Source organism: Sphaerodactylus townsendi, linkage group LG03 (genome assembly GCF_021028975.2).
Source record: "Sphaerodactylus townsendi isolate TG3544 linkage group LG03, MPM_Stown_v2.3, whole genome shotgun sequence".
NCBI lineage: Eukaryota > Metazoa > Chordata > Lepidosauria > Squamata > Sphaerodactylidae > Sphaerodactylus > Sphaerodactylus townsendi.
Genome location: NC_059427.1, coordinates 5,534,540 through 5,555,463, shown reverse-complemented (window position 1 = coordinate 5,555,463; position 20,924 = coordinate 5,534,540). Strand labels below are relative to the sequence as shown.

General features: G+C 44.5%; 3 protein-coding genes across 4 annotated transcripts in view; 1 reads left to right on the top strand and 2 right to left on the bottom strand.

Annotated features, from left to right (window-relative positions):
• The window catches only part of LOC125428587 (zinc finger protein 883-like), a 1,608,225-nt gene that overhangs the window by 43,546 nt on the left and 1,543,755 nt on the right, over nt 1–20,924 (top strand). The gene's annotated exons all lie outside the window — the stretch shown is intronic.
• Nucleotides 6,423–12,772, bottom strand: LOC125428657 (zinc finger protein 883-like). Its single transcript, XM_048489143.1, has 4 exons — nt 12,490–12,772; nt 12,139–12,265; nt 10,362–10,484; nt 6,423–8,897 (listed from the first exon to the last, which is right to left on the bottom strand). The coding sequence occupies exons 1-4, from the start codon at nt 12,544–12,546 to the stop codon at nt 7,276–7,278; spliced, it is 1,929 nt and encodes a 642-aa protein (XP_048345100.1). The 5' UTR covers nt 12,547–12,772; the 3' UTR covers nt 6,423–7,275.
• On the bottom strand, nt 15,702–16,451 carry LOC125429246 (zinc finger and SCAN domain-containing protein 31-like). Its single transcript, XM_048490182.1, has 2 exons — nt 16,025–16,451; nt 15,702–15,733 (listed from the first exon to the last, which is right to left on the bottom strand). The coding sequence occupies exons 1-2, from the start codon at nt 16,437–16,439 to the stop codon at nt 15,702–15,704; spliced, it is 447 nt and encodes a 148-aa protein (XP_048346139.1). The 5' UTR covers nt 16,440–16,451.

The following is a 20,924-nucleotide window of genomic DNA, read 5'->3' as shown; positions in this document are numbered from 1 at the left end:
ATAGTGTCTAGATCAAGGGATGTAATAGTACCTCTCTATTCTGCATTGATCAGACTGTCAGGACCATACCTGTCAGTATCTTGATGTCTTGCTGTGTGTGATTTGCAATTGTTTTCCTGTTTCCCTCTTCCCTTCCTGTCAATCTCCTGGTGCCACCCCATCTTCAAAGAGGTGTGAAAGGTTCCCAGGTTCTTTGTAGCTTTGTAGTAGAAACTAGTGGACATTTGGTGTGGGGCGAAACGGGGGGGATTAAAGGATATAAGTCCTGGATCTGAGCTCTCTAGCTCAGATCCTGCTTTGCATTGTTACTCTTCGTATCACCTGGAATAAACTGCTTTTGGACTTTCCTACGGTCTCTGTTATTTCCACGATTGAGAGTCCAACACAGACCTCACCTGGCCAAGTGGTCCAATTCTGGCCACTGCAATTCAAGAAGGACATTGAAAAGCTGGAACAGGTCCAGGGGATAGTGACCAAAAATGATAAAAGGTTTGGAATCTATGAGGAGAGGCTTAGGGAGCTGGGTATGTTTAGTCTGGAGAAGTGATGGTTAGGAGTGACATGATAGCCATGTTTAAATATTTGGAATTTCCTACTCATTGGAATTGCTTGCAATTATGCCTTCAATTTTTAACAAACTTCTACCCCTGTTTGATTTTACCCAGCATAACTTTTGAGTTTATTAAAAATTTATTTTCTGAATTGCAGTGAATGCACAGCTCTTCCCTTCCCTAAGATCCTTAATTTCAGCAATACGTAGTCACTACTACCAAGGGTATTTGCATAAAATTTGTATAAAATGTTACAATGGGTGCTATATGAATGTCCTCAGATTGCACTGGGTTACACTGGGACATAAACTCCCTCCCAACCATTTCTACAAGGACTCGGTTTTACTTTCAAGCAAATAGGAAGGCAGCATCCCATACGTTCAGCAGATTTGGTGCTTCCTGACTTCTGATCCCACTAAAAGTGGAGCTCTCCAGTCTTGAATGAAGTCTTTCCCTCGTCCTGCTCCCAGGGCTTTTTTTTTTTTTTTGAGTGGGAGAGAGAGAGAGATGGATGAGTGGTCTAGGGGCTGTTCAGAGGCCACATTAGAGAGGCCATTGCTACTCAGAGGAAGCGAGAGGCTTGACTGAGGAGACAGCCTGCAGTGCTGGGGTCACTGCTGGCAGCTGATTAGCCCCACCCACCCCCCAGGTGGTGAGAAATCCATTCTTGGCAATGCCTTTTCACCAGCACAACTTGCTCTTGGTGTTTTGCACCCCAGGGAATGCTGGCAAGGCTTTGCCAGCCATGCTTCCTGCGCTTTTAGGGAATTGTTTCCCCACACCCAGCCTTTCTTCTCTGGTGTGGCTCAATCTAGTCTTGTACACTGCTAATGATTTATTACCTAGGCTAAATGTTTAATTTGTAGCTATGAAACAGATTAAAAGGAGATCGGTATATTTTAGCAGGAAGGCCACAGCATGGTCAGCAACTGTTACGAATTTGGAGGTATTTCTAGCCTTCTAGAGAATTCCAGCCAAGCCGGGTGGGGGGTGGGGGTGGACAGGGAATAATAGGGATGTCCTTCCTGCTCACCTAGGAAAAAGAAGAGGTCTTATGGCACAATGCATCAAGTTGGCATCTAAAGAATTGACTCCCTCAAGACTCTAAATCAAGTCAGTGCAACTGCAGACTGGTGGACCCAGAAAAAGGCAGATGATGTTATGAGCAACCTAAACATCCAGTAGAGAACAAAGACAAATCATTAGTTAATTCTGCAGGCAAAACTTAAACAACAAGCAACAAGGAAGTTCTTGCTAAAAATAGCCAAGAAATAATCAAAATAAATGGACAACAGGGTACAAAGCAAAACAGCAGTCTCATCAGGATTGTTGTTAAGGTATTTTGTTGGGATTAATAGGGGAAAAAACTGGACAATTCCTTAAATCAACGAGAACACTTATTATATATTGTTTCCCAAAGATACATTAAGGGGTTTTGCCTCCTCCAGGATGCCCCATTGGGGTTTTTTGGGGGGGGGGGTTATGACTGATCACTGAATACTCTAATGAGATCACAGTTCTCTCATGTACTGGTATTTGTTTAGGAATAAAGAGTTGGGATCTTTCAATATTTTCAAACCATTGGCCCAGTATATTGATTTTTTTCTTGCAGCTCTTTATGAAACAAATACCTACTTTCATCAATTTATCATGGGTTATGTGGCTGATTTGGTTGGGGCAGAGGTATACCTGTCCCCTTCCCAGATGTGCATCAGAGGGAATCGTGCTTCATGATATTTGGATCCACTTCCTCCATGCCCACAAGCTTTTCTTGGCATACTGTTGTGAGGTTCAACTAGAAAGCTAACATGGCAACCCTGGGGAAATTAAACACTTCAATCTCCAGTCAAAGTCTGCCTGGAAGCCTCTTCAATATGCTCTGTAGACTGCCAACTCCTGCATTGACCTTAGGGCTGGTCTAGATGGCCTCCAAGATTCTACCCAATTCTCTGTTTTCAACCCTGCTGTTGACTGAAGAATTCCTCGCTTAGGAACTTGGTCAGGAATATACGAAATGGAATCAAACTGGGTTCTCCTCAAATGCAACCAAGGATATTGCTGAGCAAGTGAGGAGTAAAACCAGAAAACCCACCACAGCCAGTTGAATCCGGCTGTGAAAGCCTTCGACAATACGAAGTGAGGAGTATGTTTACAGGGTGAGATGATCTACTTCTGCATCAGAATAATTCCCCCGGCGGGGTTGGGAAGATTGAACACTGGCCAGTTTCGCTCACCTTCTGCTCAACAGCTGAGAGCATGGAGCCAAGTGGCTGTCAGTCAGTTAAGTTTTGGCAGGCAGTGGACAGGTCAAGTACAGGGTAGTGCAACTGGCAGTCTACTGGGATTGTTATTACTCACCAAGCATACACCAGAGACCCAGAGGGCAGTTCTCCATTCCCCCCTCCCACAGATCTGGGTCTATGGCATCTGCTTGGCATACAGAAGTGGTTGTTGTTGTTGTTATTTATTTATTAAATTTATTACACCGCCCACCACCGAAGGGCTCTGGGCGGTGTACAACAACCACAAAAGACAATACATAATAAATTCCAATCCTAAAACATTAAAACCTTTAAAAACACAGCACAGCAGCAGCATCATAAAACCGATACTAATTATTATCAATTGCATCCGAACATAAAGCTAAAACTGGGAGGGGAAATGGCGTAGCATGGTACAAGCATCAGGCGGGGGCAGGCAATCCACGGTTGGCCTTCCCAAAAGTCTGGTGGAATAACACAGTTTTACAGGCCCTGCAGAACTCACCAAGGTCCCACAGGGCCCTAACTACAGCTGGAAGAGTGTTCCACCAGACAGGGACCAGGGCCGTAAAAGCCCTGGCCCAGGTAGAGGCCAGCCATATCATTGATGGGCAGGGGACGGTTAGAAAGTTAGCCTCTGCCGATTGCAGAGGCCTACTTGGGACATATGGGGTAAGACGGTCTCAAAGATATGAGAGCCCCAGGCCGTGAAGGGTCTTAAAGGTTAATACCAGCACCTTGAAGATGATCCAGAATTCCACTGGGAGCCAGTGCAAGTGGCACAACACGGGGGTGATATGGTCTTGAAAAGAATCACACACACCCCAAGAAGCCGAGCTGCTGCATTCTGGACCAGCTTCAATTTCCGGATCAGCTGCAAGGGAAGGCCCTTGTAGAGCAAGTTACAATAGTCCAGCCTGGAGGTGGTTACAATAGTCCAGCCATTTCTCCTGCATATTCACTTCTTTTCTTGCAAACACTTCAATTGGGGACAACCATAAGAGAATTACTCTGGCAATAAATCTTTTATATCTCAACCATACCCAGAACACTCCTTCTAACATAGTGATTTGTAAATTCTTTAAGAATCTTTGCTTTATTGTACCACAAGTAACCATGCCACTCAAAACTTCTATCAAAACTCTCCAGGTCCAACAGTCTAGTATTGTTCAACATCATCCATTCTGTGATCAATACAGTTGCATCAAAATACAATTTTAGATTTGGCAGAGCTAAATCTCCTCTCTCTTTTGCATCTTGTAAATTCTTATATTTGATTCTTGGCTTCTTGCCTTGCCAAATAAAATTACTGATATCTTTTCACCATTGTGTAAAATGTGTTATGATATTTATTACTGGCAACACCTGGAAGAGAAATAACATTCTTGGACGCACATTCACCTTTATCAAAGATACTCTCCCCAACAAAGAAAAATGCATTCTGTTCCATCTCAACAAATCTTTCTTTACTTCATTCCATACCTTTACATAGTTATTTTGAAATAGTAAACAATTTTTATTAATGAACCACACTCCCACTTTTTTAGTCAACCACACCATACTTTTTTAACTACCATGAATCCCGACAGCTGGGATAATTTGTTTTGTAATTCTTGGGACATATTTTTGTTAAGATTTTGTTTTACTCTTGCTTAACTGAAACCCTGCTAGATCACCAAATTCCTGTATTTTATTCAACAATCTTTCCACAGTTTGCACTGGATCTTCTAATATTATTACTAAGTCATCTGAAAAGGCTCTCAGTTTACAGGATTGTTTGCCTGCATTCAAACCTCTTATTTGGTCATCAATTCTAATACTTCTAAGATTTCTAATATAAGTATAAAAAGCAATAATGAAAGTTCTCTCTCTTATTTCTTAGATTTGCAGCCAACATTTTTCTGGTTTGTTCACCCATTCAAACGTTTTCTGTTTTGCAACACTCAAATTTCTTTAAATTTCCTTTATAGTGATCATTGATCGTTTTGCTGCAGAATCTTAATGCTGTAGACAATTTTACTCTTATTCATTTGAAGTCTTTTTCTTTTATCAAGTCCAAAAAATTCTGCATTTTCTGTTGTGTCTTCTTGTTTAAATTGTCCTGCTATATTTTAAAAAACCCTCATAAACACTTTACTGGCATCCCAAACCACATTCAGATCTGTTCCCTTATTCAATTTGATTTCAAAAAATTCCTGTAGCTTTTGTTTTGCCTTTTCCACAATTTCTGATTTTTTCAATAATTTCATTTAATCTACATCTATATACCGATCTTTTTCTTTTCCATGTAAATATTAGTGCATTGTGGTCTGAAAAGGTCTTAGGGCACACATCCACCTTATAAATTCGTAGTCCAAGTGGATTAGTTATCAACACCGTTCAATTCTATGATTCTTATGAAGGAATAAGAGGGGAAGTCCTTCTATGGATTAAAAACTGGTTGAGAAACAGGAAGCAAAGAGTGGGTGTAAATGGGAAGTTCTCACAATGGAGAGATGTAGGGAGTGGTGTCCCCCAAGGATCCGTTTTGGGACTAGTGCTCTTTAACCTATTCATAAATGACCTGGAAGTAGGGGTAGGTAGCGTGGTGGTCAAGTTTGCAGATGATACCAAATTATATAGGGTGGTGAGAACCACAAAGGATTGTGAAGAGCTCTAAGCAGACCTTGATAAATTAGGTGAGTGGGCTAAGAAATGGCAAATGCAGTTCAATGTAGCAAAATGGAAAGTGATGCACATAGGGGCAAAAAATCTAAACTTCACATACAAGCTACAAGGGTCAGTGCTATCAGTCACAGACCAGGAAAGGGATTTAGGCGTCTTAGTTGATAGTTCCATGGGAATGTCAACTCAATGCATGGCAGCTGTGAAAAAGGCAAACTCTATGCTGGGGATAATTAGGAAAGGAATTGAGAATAAAACTGCAAAGATTGTCATGCCCTTATATAAAGCAGTGGTGCGGCCGCACTTGGAGTACTGTGTCCAGTTCTGGTCGCCACATCTCAAAAAGGATATTGAGGAGATAGAAAAAGTGCAGAGAAGGGCAACAAGGATGATTGAGGGACTGGAGCACCTTCCCTATGAGGAGAGGCTGCAGAGTTTGGGACTCTTTAGTTTGGAGAGGAGACGGCTGAGGGGGGATATGATTGAAGTCTATAAAATTATGCATGGGGTAGAAAATGTTGACAGAGAGAAACTTTTCTCTCTTTCTCACAATACTAGAACCAGGGGGCATTCATTGAAAATGCTGGGGGGAAGAATTAGGACTAATAAAAGGAAACACTTCTTCACGCAACGTGTGATTGCTGTTTGGAATATGCTGCCACAGGAGGTGGTGATAGCCACTAACCTGGATAGCTTTAAAAGGGGCTTGGACAGATTTATGGAGGAGAAGTCGATTTATGGCTACCAATCTTGATCCTCTTTGATCTGAGATTGCAAATGCCTTAACAGACCAGGTGATCGGGAGCAACAGCCGCAGAAGGCCATTGCGTTCACATCCTGCATGTGAGCTCCCAAAGGCACCTGGTGGGCCACTGTGAGTAGCAGAGAGCTGGACTAGATGGACTCTGGTCTGATCCAGCTGGCTTGTTCTTATGTTCTTATTTATGTCTTTCTGAATAGAAGGTGTATTATCTCACATCGCCATATTTTAATCTCCATAAATCTTGTAACTTTACATTCTCTATTAAATCAAAAAAGGTTTTAGGTAGCTTGCTTGTTTCAACATTGCCTAAAAACCAATTCATTCGCCACACAGTTACTCCACACTGTGCCGTGGAGAGAAATGCATTGCACCATGAAATATCTCTGAAGATGCCAGTCAGAGATGCAGGTGAAAAATTAAAAGCAAAAACTACTAGACCACAGTCACACAGCCCAGAACACATGCAAAATTTAGATAGCATTCGCTTTGGAGTAAGGTCACCCGTGGCTCCTGTCAGTGAATACAGCGATAGAATGTGATTCTAAGCACAGCAGGAGCAAGAATTTCAGATAATTAAACCAATTTCCTGCTCATTGACTTAAAATCTATAATCCTGAGATGACATTAACAAATTTGGTAATTGTTTGATAATCTAATTGTGTACCTGATGTAATTAGCCAGCTGACAGTGAAGGTGGTGGTGGCATCAGAAAAGACCTCTTCCATTCACCTCTGCAGCAGTTTGTGAAGCTGTGATTTTGAACTGTGGCTAACAACTTGCCACTGTGTACAGCATGAATTTGGGGAAACTGGGAATGGAATGTTGGGTAATTTTTTACACTTAAGTATTTTGTATTAAATCTTCTGTCTTGCTGTTTACCAGTTTTTCCTCCACATTTATAGGTATTTAGTTGCTTTGTCTAGAATAGGTAAGGTTGTAACTGAAGAATTTTCCAGGGAAGTCTTCTGGGAAGGGGCACGTCAGAAAAAAGGCCTACTTCTCTATGTAAGGGTTAATGATTATCTGAATGTTTATCCTATTTGTGGGTTCTTAGATGCCGTGTAAAATTGCTACTCTGACTGAATTTCTTTCCACAGTTTGTGCATTCAAATGGTTTCTCCCCGGTATGGGTCATTTTATGCTGTTGAAGATGGCCACACCGACTGAATCTCTTTCCACACTCAGAGCATTCAAAAGGTTTCTCCCTGGTGTGGGTTGTTTGATGCTGTTGAAGATGACCACACCGACTGAATCTCCTTCCACACTCGAAGCATTCAAAAGGTTTCTCCCCTGTGTGGGTCCTGTGATGCTTTTGAAGACTCACACAGCAACTGAATTTCTTTCCACACTGGGAGCATTCAAAAGGTTTCTCCCCTGTGTGGGTTCTTTGATGCATTTGAAGATTGCTACTCCGACTGTATTTCTTTCCACACTCTGAGCATTGAAAAGGTTTCTCCCCCGAGTGGGTTCTTTGATGTGTTTTAAGATTGCTACTCCGACTGAATCTCTTTCCACACTCTGAACATTCAAAAGGTTTCTCCCCTGTGTGACTTCTTTGATGCATTTGAAGACTGCAATTCCGACTGAATCTCTTTCCACATTCAGAACATTCAAAAGGCTTCTCCCCTGTGTGGGTTCTTTGATGCTGTTGAAGACTGCTATTCTGACTGAATCTCTTTCCACACTCGGAGCATTCAAAAGGTTTCTCTCCCCTGTGGGTCCTTTGATGCTTCTGAACACTTCCACTGCAACTGAATCTCTTTCCACACTGGGAGCATTCAAAAGGTTTCTCCCCTGTGTGGATTCTTTGATGTCTTCGAATACTGCTCTTCTGACAGAAACTCTTTCCACACTCGGAGCATTCAAACGGTTTATTCCCTGTGGGGTTTTTCTGATAGTGTTGAACAGTATTGTGACTGAATCTTTTTCCACACTTGGAGCATTCAAAAGGTTTCTCTCCCATGTGGGTTCTTTGATATTTTTGAAGATTGCTACTGTAACTGAATCTCTTTCCACACTCTGAGCACTGAAAAGGTTTCTCTCTTGCGTGTATTCTTTGGTGCGCAAGAAGCTGTGATCTGCATTGGAAATACTTTCCACACTGAAAGCATTTACATGCCTTTATTACACAGTTCTTTGGAATATGTAGATTACCATTTTCTCCATCAGAGAAGGTCACTCCACTTTCTAAGCATGTTAATGGCTTCTGTCCTGAATGAATCCTTTGATGTTGAACAAGGTCTAATTTCTTTGAGAAGCTCTTGCCACAGTCTGAACAGCTAGAAGGCTTCTCTTTCATATGTGTTCTTCGATGCCTAAGGAGCTGTGCTCTACAAAGGAAGCTCTTTCTACGTTCCAAGCATTGATGGGTCTTCTTTCTACTGTGTATTTGCAAATGGATCTCATATTGGGTTTGATCTGAAAAATTCATTACACATTCCAAGCACTTGTATGCTTTCTCCACCCTGTGGATTTCTTCAGAGAAATCCTGTCCTTGGCCAGGAATTGGTTTATTCATCTTTTCAACGATGTGAATTCCTTTTTGCCTCTTTGGTCTGCCTTGATTCCTGATGTTGCCTTTCAAATCTCTATTCTTGGCTTTGTCTGGCAATAGCTGATACACTTCCTCGTCACTCTCATTCCACTGTTCATTGCCTGCTGGAATAAAAAAAATCAATTAGCACATACACAAGGAGGTCTGATCTTCCCTTGAAGTTCCATCCATACACAAAACATTTCACTGGCTTCTGTTTACTGTGCCTTGAAGGGTATATAAATAGACATTTTAAAGGTACATGAAAGCCTGGTACATCAGAAAGGCTTGGTTTGCAGTCTAACAATCTATATAGCTACAAACCTGAGTGAACTCTTCGATGGGAAGTAAGGGCTGATGTCCGACTGAAGGTCTTTCCACATGCCGTGCAACTGTATGGTTTCTTTTCGGAGAGAATTTGCCTCTCAAAAATAACACTCACATTCTTTTGGAAGGTCTTCCCAAAAGCCACACATTTATTTTTGTTTTCCCTGGAGAGGATTCTCTGGTTAGCATGGAGGTCTTCATTCTTTCTTGTTTTGCCTGTCCCTTCTTCTTGGGCTGAGATTTTATGGAAGCCTTCTCCTTGGGATGGGATGGATTTATTCTTCCTCTTATCTGCATGAATCTCCACCTGCCACAGTGGTCCATCTCCATCAGCAAAGTTTCCTTCAGAGTCTTTACCCTTGTCTTTTTCCACAGAGAATCTCTGGATTACACCAACTAATTCCTCTATGTCTGCTATTGGAAGGGGAAAAAAGAGGTCCAGTCAGCACTGACGTAAGAGGCTGAACCATCCATCAGGCACTGCTCATTAATGGGTGTACATTTCCTTTATCAGAACTTATTTCCCTCCAAATGAGCTGCTGGTAAAATATTATTCCCAGTCAGGCCCCCTAGGTGAGCAGTTTTTATATTTCACCTATCCCTCCCCTCCTCTATGAACTTTAAGGGAGGAAAGTGGCAAAAAGTCATTTTCCCACCATTCACATTTGAATGCAGCTCCATTGAATATCTGTTGCTGTGCAGCTCCTTTGAATATCTGCTGTTGAGTCTGCAAGGGAATGGGCAGCCTACAAATCTAATAAATAATAATAATGATTAAACAGAAGAGAACCCAAGAAAGTTTTATTACCCTACTTTTCTCTATCCTAAAGATTCTTAATGAGGCTTACATATCACACTATTTTCCACTCTGCACAAAAGACACCTTGTGAGGTATGTGGGACTTAGAGGGTTCAGAAAACTGACTGGCCCAAAGTCACCCAGCAGGCTTAATGTAGAGGAGTGAGGAATCAAAACCCTCTCTCCAGATTAAAGTCCACTGTTCTTAACCACAACATCTTACTGGTTTTCTAGAAGATGTTGCCATGATATCTAATTCTGCAACTGCAAAAAAAGTTCCTTCTAGTTATGATAAAAGCCTTTGCTCAGGTGGGAGGGTGACAGAGTAGCCAGTACTTCTCTAAGTGAACCTAACAGTTCATAGGGAACTAACATGGTTTTGGAGAGTCAATAAAAAGTGAAGCAGAAACCCTTCAGGGCTATTCCTTGCTCATTCCCTCGACATAACCATGAAGGATACTCACTTGCAACCAACTCATCTGGGAAGGAAAAACTCTCTTCACATCCTCTTGAGAAACCCTCCAGCCTTTCTTCAGATGTAAGGCCTTTGTCTGTCTCCACCATAGTGCCTCTTACCTTCCTGGCTCCTTTGACACAGAGAGAGATTACATTATTGTTCTTATATGGGGAAGGGAAGAAATCCAAGGGTTTTTTTTCTGAAAGAATTAAAACCTAGTCACAATTAAAGCCCACAGTCCCAACCAGCATGAGGGGAACAGAGCCATTCCAGATCACAGTCACAGGTGATGACCACAATCCCATCTGGAAGACGTGTGTTATAATGACTGGCAACTGAGAGTTTTTTAAGGGTTTCTCAGTCCCATCTTGACCTCAGGACAACCTCTCTGCCTTGGGTGAGGGCCACAACACTGGTCTCAGTTGCCCCAGGCAAACCAGGTGTCTTGGGTTGCTCTCCCTGACTATGCTGAAGATTACTTTCATTATCACCCCATCAATTTGAGGACTCTAAAAAGAGCAAGCAGCATTACAGGCCTCAAAACAACAGATTGCTGTTCAAGGACGTAGGTAAGGGGCGGTTTCTCAGGTTCAAACCTCCCTATTACATGTCCGAAGCTCCGCCCCCTGTTTGTGGTTTTTAAAAATATTTTAAGTGTTTTTTTGGTTTTTGGCCTGCAGGGGGTGCGATTTTTAGGCTAGCAGCACCAAAATTTCAGGGATGTTTTGGGAGACTCTCCTGATGATACTACCCAGGTTTGGTGAGGTTTGGTTAAGGGGGTCCAAAGTTATGGACTCCCAAATGGGGTGCCCCATCCCCCATTGTTTCCAATGGGAGCTAACAGAAGATGGGGCTACACCTTGGAGAGTCTAAACTTTGGACCCCCTACACCAAACTTCACCAAACCTGGGAGGTACCATCAGGGGGGTCACTTACTGATACCACCCAGGTTTTGTGAAGTTTGGTCCAGGGGGTCCAAAGTTATGGACTCTCAAAGGCGGTGCCCCATCCCCCACTGTTTCAATGGGAGCTATAAAATATGGGGACTACACCTTTGAGAATCCATAACTTTGGACCCCCTGAATCAAACTTCACCAAACCTGGGTGGTATCATTAGGAGAGTCTCCTAAAGTTACCCTGAAAGTTTGGTGCTGCTGTCTTAACAATTGCATCCTGACAGCAGGCACCCCCTCAAGTTTCCCAAGTTTAAACATTGAAAGTAATGCTGTTCCAGGGTGGAGGAGAATCCACCCCAAAACAGCATTACTTTCAATGTTGTTTTAACTGGGGACCCCAGATTCTCCCTTTAAAAGGATTTAAAAGGAGAATTTGGGCTCTTTAGTTGAAACACCATTGAAAGTGATGCGGTTTGGGGGTGGATTCCAGCATCACAGTGGCCGCCCATGGGGGGGAGGGGGTGCACAAAACTCAGATTTTGAACTGGGCTACATTTTCCCTACCTACACCTCTGCCCAGAGGGGAGGGCAGAAGGGGCTGCTGGCTGCCTGCTGGGAGCCCAGCTGGTGGGGGGGTGCGGGAGGGCAGGGCAGGGCAGGGCAATCTGCCGTCCCTGGCCTTGGAGAGCTGCTTTTATAAGTACCGAGGCCGGGGTAGGGCTTGGGGAGGCATGGCCATGCTCCCAGAGGCGGGTGGGGGCATGGCCCCACCCCCAACCCCCCCATAAAAAATCTATACCTACGTCCCTGTTGCTGTTCAAGATTTTGATTCATTCATCATACCAAAGGCAGAAGTTTATACCTTTGCCAAGCATGAAAAATTCTTACCCAGAGAGGCCACACTCCTGTAGTTCTCCAGCATTACTTCCCTGTAGAGAACTCTTTGGTTTGGATCTAGCAGGTCCCATTCTGCCTTGGCGAAATATACAGCCACCTCTGCAAAGGAAACTGGGGGCTGAAAGAAAATGTATGCCTGAGTCCCTCGTCAGAGATCAGACCTGGCAGATACAGCACCCTGGAAGGGAACATTCTGGGAGGGTGCCTGACGGAGAACTGAGTATGTGTATAAGGAGTGGAGTTCAGCATTACTTGCCTGGGCCCCTCAGTATCAACTGCAAAAGAAAAGCCCCCTGTTAAAGGAGGGTGGAGACAATTTGCCCCCCCCCCCCTCTCCCCTACCTGGACCGGAGTTGCAGTAGCTGTTTCCAAGCCTCCCCAAAGAGAATAGATCAACATTGTCTCTTTACTGCCTGTGAAGGAGAGAAAATTGGAAGAAAGAGTATTAGCCTCCTTGTTTGAGAAAAGGCTAAAAGATCGTGCCCCTGTAACGATGGCTTCAGTTGAATCTCTGGCCCACCAATTACTTCACTGTCTCCGATTCAAGGAAATCAGATCCAAGTATGTGAATCTCACTCCTTTACATTTACCCCATCTCCCCGATTTAATTAGATTACACTTCTTGTTGGACAACCCTGAACCTTCTCTCTGTATGATAGTGGCAGACTTTCTCCTGGAAATCACTAAATGCCAGTAGATTTCCTTCATCCTAACATGTATATCCTGTATTGTATATGCTTTTTAATCTGTTTTTATTATTGTTGTACTGCTGTCTATGCCAATAAAGGCTTGCTTCACTTCTTGTTTGTTTGTATGAATCCCTTCCTGCGCCTCTGTTCTCAGGGCTGTGAAACCTTACACTATCTACATTTTTTAAAATTATGGAGAGGGGGAGAAGAGAAGCACAAGGTATTCATGAGCCTCAGAGGGCTATAAATGTAACTGACATGTTTCAGACTTGTCCTGAGAACTCTGAAGCGCAGAAACATGAGAATCCCTCTGCTGCATGGCACCAAAGGCCTGGCTATGCTCCTCTCAAATTGGCACATGTCCTTGAGTGCAGGCTTGTTAGAGAAAAAGAGGTTGTCAAAAATGCCATTATATGGCTCCTCCTCATCACATCTGGCCAAAAACCCAGATGTGACTTTAGTACATCTGCAAAATGTGGAAATAGCAATGATTTTCCAGGGTATCTATCGCACCATTAATGTCACATCCTGGTTTTTGCCCAGATGCAATTCATCTGGGAAGGAAAAACTCTCTTCACATCCTCTTGAGAAACCCTCCAGCCTTTCTTCAGATGTAAGGCCTTTGTCTGTCTCCACCAGTGCCTCTTACCTTCCTGGCTCCTTTGACACAGAGAGAGATTAAATTATTGTCTGACATGCAACTTAATGTGACATCACATCTGCCCCAAGCCCTTCCCAAAAGGTGCTGCAGATAAGAGACTACAGCCTGGAATCCCAAGACCAGCATCCTATTTCCAGCAGCAGCCCATCAGATGCCTCAAAAAGCATGAGCACAAAACAAAATTCCTCACTGTTATTGGTCCCCAGCAACTAGATCTCAGAGCATGATCCCCAGAATGTGCAGGCTCTCTTTATTCACAAGATTGAAAAGTTCAGCCAAGATTTAACTCATTTGAACTACCTTGATTCCCTCTCATGTAAAAAGGTGGGACATGAATATTTTAATCAGTGTGAGAAATTGCCTACATAAATTTTTCTAATCCCCTCTTACAGCCATCATAATTTTGAACATCAGTGGGAAACCACAAGGACATGCAGAAGACATTGCATTCCCTCACAATTTCCTCTTTCCATTTCCTGGAAGCTCCCATAGCCTTTCCTTTCTCCCTCCTTCCTTCTCTCCTTCTAAAGTTACCAAATTCCTGGTGTGGCCCAGAAAACCCCAGCAATCACAATAGATCTCCCAATTAGAGAGATCAGTTCTTCCTGTAGGAATGTCAGAACCAAGTTGGGAAATTTTTTGAAGATTTAGGGGTGGAGCTTTGGTGGGTTGAGGTTTGGGGACTGAAAAAACATCAACAGCAAAGAGTCCAGAGCAGCCATTTTCTGCAGAGGAATTGATCTCTGTCATCTGGTGAGCCGTTGTCATTCCCTATGATGTCCAGTTTCCACTCCTAGGTTGGCAACCTTAATTCCCCTGGAGAAAATGGCTTCTTTGGAGGGTGGAGTCTAGGCACTGTACACTTGTGAGGTCCCTCCCCAAGATTCACCCCTCAAATCTCCAGAAATGTCCAAACCTGGAGTTGGCAACACTGTCTCCTTCACAGCCAACTTACCTTTATCTGCTACTCTATGTTAACTATCCCCCCGCCAATATCTACCTAGGAAAACTGTGTCCCAGTTGTGTGGCCACTGGGCAGGCCCACTCGCATCTAGGGACTTGTGGGTAGCACCTCACTTTCCTATATATCCCTCCTCACTTTCCTGTCCCCAGGAATCTCTACCTAGTAGAAATGTGGCCCAGTTGTGTGGCCACTGAGCAGGCCCACTTGCATTGTTGGGAACCCTCAAGGACTTGTGGGGTGGCACCTCATTCTCCTATGTACCCCTGACACATTGTTCCCTCTTTCCACCCCATTGGCAACCCCCATATCCTCTTTACTTTCCCTGCTTCACTATCTCCTTCTCAGCCACTCAACACCCTACCTTTTATCTGCTTACCATCTTCAGTTATATTTATTATTTATGAATCTCATTTTTCCTTACCTTTCTACACATCAGGAACCAAAGCAGTTTATGTTATTCTCCTCTCTTCCTTTTTATTGGCACAAAAACCCTGTGAGGTAGGTTAGGCTCAAAGTATATGAATGTTCCAAAATCACCCAGTGAGCTTCCATGGGAAGATGGAAATTCAAACCTGATTTTCCCAGACCCTACTCTGAAGCTGTCTGCTGTACCACTCTGGCTTTCGTTGGGTAATTAATGTTGAACAGTAGCAAGCAGTCAGACCTAGCTGAGTCATGCAACTTGAGAGGTATCAAGTTACCCAGAGGTTGCTGCCAGGGTTATGAACCTCTGGAGAAAATGGATGCTTTGGAGGATGGACTCTATTGCGTTATATTCAGCTGCTCTCCTCAGCCTCAATCACAAAATCTTCAGGAGCATCCCAACCTGGAACTGGCAATACTAGTCAGGTGTGGCCCCGAAGAGTCCTCCCTCGAAGTCCAAAAGAGTCCTAGAAAAGCTTCCCCAATGTATATATTTTTTGGTTTCAGCTTCTTAGGCAGACATGGGGTTCTTCTCAGGGTTGAAGAAAGACCTGTCTTGCTTGTTCCAAACTCCAGTCACCAGATTTAAGTATCCAAAGTTCTGGCTGATTTCACTTTCAAAATGAAAGATTGAGTGCCACAAGCTGGGTGAAGAAGCATTTCCATTTTTTCTCTGACCAGAACTCTCTACCCACTAAGTGCCCAAATCTCATCCAAGCACAATTAGTTCTTACCTTGTGAGAGGGCATCTTGAACATACTCCTGGGACTGGTCATGCAGCCTTTCCTCCAATGGACCTGTTTCTATTTCTGATACCTCAGCTTCCATCTTCACAGATGGATCTGACATCTGAAACAGCAGTGAGGAAGATGGAAAAGAGATGGCATGGAAGACACAAAGTAATGGATCCTCCTCCACTTCCAGACTCTGCACCCTTCTATCAGCAGACCTGGTAGGGGGTTCTTTCAGCATTGGTGAATTATTTGAAAGGATAAGAAATCCTCTCAAAGTAGCTGCTGAAGCAGCTTGTTAAATCTCCCATTTGGATGATGAACACTTGGACAAATATCAGGCAGGGAAGCTTTAGATATCGTTGCTTGAATTGGACATACCTGGAAAGAAAAGCCCTCACCTGTTCTGCCTGCCTCTTCTCCTCGGCTTGACTCAGGAGGAAACCTTCAGCCAGGGCCACTGCCTGGGAACTGGTCTCTGGCCTACATTCTCTGACCCAGCCCTGCATTTCCTGGGGCAGGATGGTCAGGAACTGCTCCAGGATCACCAGGTCCAGGATCTGCTTCTTGGAGTGCCTTTCTGGCTTCAGCCAGTGGTTGCAAAGTCCATGGAGCTGGCTGCAAACTTCACGGGGTCCATTGGCATCACAGTAGCGGAGCTGCTGGAAGTGTTGGCAAAGTACTTCTGAGTTCATGGTCTCTTGGTCCCAGATCTCTTGCACAGCTCTCTCCCAGAATTCAACACCACCCCCTGCTTTGATAGGGTGGGAGCCATTTCTTCCATTCTTGCCAAATTCATGTCCTTCTGGGCTCCGCTCTTTCATCTCTTTCCTCTTCTATTGGGTCATCTAAGGCTGTGAAAAGGTATCTTTACTTACTTGGCTGTGAAGAGAGGCTTTTCTCTGTTGTAGGGGGGAGAGGGAGCTAAACAGCAATGTGCCATAAGAAAAAAATAAATAGAATTGAGGTACACATAGATCAAACAGAAGTGCCTTCTGCAGTTTGTAATACAATTTTGCTGCAATTACATAATCAGCTTTTTAAAATACGGCTGTGTGGTTCTTCAAGGAAATTAGCTGTCCTTTGCTCTCTAAAGATGTTACAAGCTTGCCTATGATGATTTTGGAGGTCTTTTCTGAGGGGAGGGCAAGGAATTTTCTCATCATGTCCACCTCTACAACTCCCAGTAACATATATCCCCCCAGTAACAAATATCTTCTAATTAATTCAAAGCAGGATATCGAAGAAATATTCACTTTTGCCGAAATGGTGCTTTGAAGTTATGACGACTGAGGCTGAGATTAAGCTTGGGAGAGCCACTCTTATCTCACCTCGGTCCTGGGTCCTTTTCCCTCCTAATAACTCCAGACAGCTGATTTCTCAAAGATTTATTGTAAAAGTTCAAAACAAAGAAATAAACATAAATGCTTTTAGAGAAATTGACCAGCTGTATGCTTCTTGTGGATCTCTTGGGACCTCTAGCCAAGAGGTGCTTCTCTTAGCTTAGCCCATGAAAAGATGCTTTTCTTTATTGAAAAACAGAAAACAAAGAAATAAAACTTAGATGCAGTTAAGGGATTGCTTAGGTGGTCATATCCCTTTTGGTTCTTTGTCCCCATTCTGGGAACCCATGGCCCAGAGATCCTTCTCTGACCACGTCTCAAGATGGAATTCCAAAAACCTTTGTTTTCCCTTTCCCAGGAAAACTCTGTTCAGGCCACGAGGTAACTTAGGGCTTTGAAGTTTCATCCTAGCACCTCTGCATAGTTTCCTGTCCTCCCTCCAGGAGATCAAAAGGCAAAGATGCTTTTCACAGTCATGTGTGATTTTGCTAGTTTTACAGTACTGTTCCATCACAAGGGGGTAGAAGGTCCCTTTCCTATGCATGTTTCTTACAGGCCTTAATTTCCCAGGTCCACTTTCTTTGGGGGACTTTCAGGCACAAGGTTGTCTATGAACTTCTCCCAATTCACTGTGCCCTCCCTTCTTTTCGTTATGCTTTGGGTCCCGCCTGACAGATCCTGGTCCTACATTGCTCCTCCCTTCTCAAGCTCCGTTCAGCTCATCGGATAGCTCCCAGCAATTCCTGCAGCAGCCCGGAAAAGTCAAATCTTCCTCCTTTGAGGAGGGAGCAGGAAACGGCTCCTGGCACCCCCGCCGACCCGCATCTCGTTTGGACTGTGGATTCTCTCTCGGGCTTATTATGTCCCCCTTCAGCAATGAAACAAGCTTGTTCTTTAATTTCAACGGGGCGGGGATGCGAGGATTGAAATACTCCGTGGTTTCCCTGTGGGGAGGCACGGGAGGTTTGGGGCCCCGGAGCAGAGGTGGGATCCAGCAGGTTCTCACCAGTTCCCGAGAGTGGGTTACTAATTATTTGTGTGTGCCGAGAAGGGGTTACTAACTGGGTCTGCTTTTCCGTTAGAAATTCCATTAGGTCCAAAAATCATAAAGTCCTGTTGTTTCCTATGTGGCTGGTTAGCGAAGGTAGAAAACGGGATAATTCTCCCTGTTGCGCTGTTTTAAAAACATATTTCAGAAATATTGTCAAGTTTCTTGTTTAAGGAAAGTATCCTTCTTTTGATTTCTAGAAACAAAATTAAGTATTTGAAAGTATTAAGTATTTGACAGGCAGTCAATTAGAGGAGAAGTAGTTGTTTCTGTTGGCAGTAGATGATAGGACTTGCTATAATGAGTTTAAATTGTGGACAGAAAGATACCAGCTGGAAATTAGGAACTATTTTTTACAGTAACAGAGAAATTATGAATGCCCCTCCCCCGGAATGCCCGGCCATGCCCCCGTCGTGCCCCGTCCAGCCCCATTGGCGCGACGCCACTGTTTGAATCCCACACCATGGGAACCTGTTACTAAAATTTTTGGATCCCACCACTGCCCCGGAGGCATCTCCTCCCTCCTCTGGAGACGCTCCTCTTACCCCCTCGGAGTTCTTTGCTCGGGAAGTCCTCTGCAGACTCAGTCACGTCTCAATGTGCCTCCTTTGCCCAGGCATTGAATGCAAAGGGAAGAGGGGACCGCCTTGACTCCAAACCCGCAGAAACCAACCGGAGTCTCCCACCCATCCTGCAAATGTCAATCATTCGGAAGGGCTCTGCAATGAAGGGAGGGGGGCTGGGTCTCATCCCGCCTAGCTAGGAGCGCCAGACGGAACGCGCCCCCTGGCTTTATAGTGGGGGGGGGCTCTTCTGGATCTGGCCCGCCTCGAACCACCCTCCCCCCCCCCCCACCCATTTCCCATTCCCCCGTCATCTCCCCCGCCCGGGGATCTCCCTTTACTCACTCGGAAGGAGCTGCTTCCGGTGTACTCCGGCCAAGAAAGAAATCCTTCTCTCGCCTTCCATGGCGAACCCTCGTCTAGGATGTCGAACTCGCTGGCCTAAGTTTCCGGGAGCGGAGACCGAGACAGCCACTGGGGGGGAGGGGACGACCAGCCGAAGAGAGGAACTGCCCCCCCCCTCCCTCAGAAATATAAATCAAATCACAAGCCTTTATTGGCATAAAATAAACATACAAAATCAGCATACAAAATTTGCCCATTATTGCTCACAATTATAGACACTGGTACTAAAATACTAAATACTAAAATATATACATGGTCCTTCTGTAACTATAGGACAGGGGTAGGGAACCTGCGGCTCTCCAGATGTTCAGGAACTACAATTCACATCAGCCCCTTCCTGCATGGCCAATTGATGAGTCCCCCCCCCCCTGCATGCATTGCTGACCAATTGGCCATGCAGGAAGGGGCTGATGGGAATTGTAGTTCCTGAACATCTGGAGAGCCGCAGGTTCCCTACCCCTGCTATAGGACATTCCTTCAGCTAAGTTAACTCACTTAAACGTCATCGGATACTGACAGAAGCTAGAAAAATTACTGCTGGCTACATGTGGTCATAATACATAGACATTGGTTGGTATTCATCTAGACTTACGTCTATTATTGTTAGCAGAAATTTTGCTACATTCTCACACACTGTGGGATCCATGTTGTTCAAAAGCATAGGTATCTTAAGAGCATCGGTTAGATTGTTATGCAGAAATGGGATAAGTGCAGATTGTGACATTCTGATTTTTGCAAACCTTACACAATGAAAGAGGGTATGATCGAGTGTCTCCACCTGACCCATATTGCATGGACATAGCCTCCTCTGTTTATCAATTTGTTGATATCTGCCATAGAGCAGCATAGAAGGCATTAGATTGAATCTGGCCAGACCTCAGAAATATAAAGCAGAGCCCCCATTCCGCTTCTCTCTCCCCGCCCCCTTCTTTCTTTGCCTGTGCTTTGGGGAAGACCAGGAGAACTAGTTCCTGGTGGAAACATTTGGGGAAGGGGGATAACGCCCGCCTCCAGCCAAGCCCTGAATTTCCTCTGTAAGCAGGGAATGCTGCCTTGCCTGCCTCTCCCCGAGCCGCATTCAGCCCCCCCCCCCCCCCGATCCCTGGTGCAGATTCACTGGGGGTCTGGGAGTCCCAAAGGAGCTGGCAGTGCAGGCTCCTTTCTGCTTCTGGGAAGTTTATTTCCGCCTAGAAATGGGGAATCCCTCCTCGTTAGACCAGGTCCGTTGGTGGAAATAGATCTGAGATGCTAGAAAGCTCAAGGAGGACACCTGGTCCATTTAGGGATCATTGAAATCCGGTGACTGCAAAGAGTGTTAGCAAGAACTTGAGATCATTGAAGGCCACCCTTGTCCCCTGGATTGCTGCCCACCAGGTTCTGGAAACCATGCCAGGGACACACCAATGAGGAGGTTTTCAGTCAAATGCAAGATAATGTTACATCACATCCATCCCAAGCCCCGCCCCAAAGGTGCTAGGGATTCCAGGTCAGCTTGGCATCCCTGGACCAGTATCCTATTTCCGCAGTGGCCTGTCAGATGCCCCAACAATAAGCAAGCACATCAAACAAAATTTCCCACTGTCCCTGGTTTTTAGCAACAGGATTTTAGAGTACGCTCCCCAGAATGTGCAGGCTTCTTTTATTCACAAGGTTGAATTGCATACATATCTTTTGATACTGACAGTATGCCAAGCAGATGCCATGGATCCTGGTTTGTGGGAAAGGGGAAATGGAGGACTCCCCTGTAGCTCTCTGATATATGCTGTGTGAATAACAATCCCAGTCCACAGTTATTTGCACTGCACTATACTGACCAACAGGATTGAACTCTCTGCCAGCAGTTAATTGACTGACAGCCACTGCCACATGACTCCAGGCTCTCAGCTGGCAAACAGAAGGAAGGGATGAACTGGTCAGTATTCAAAATTCCCAACCATACAGGGGATATTG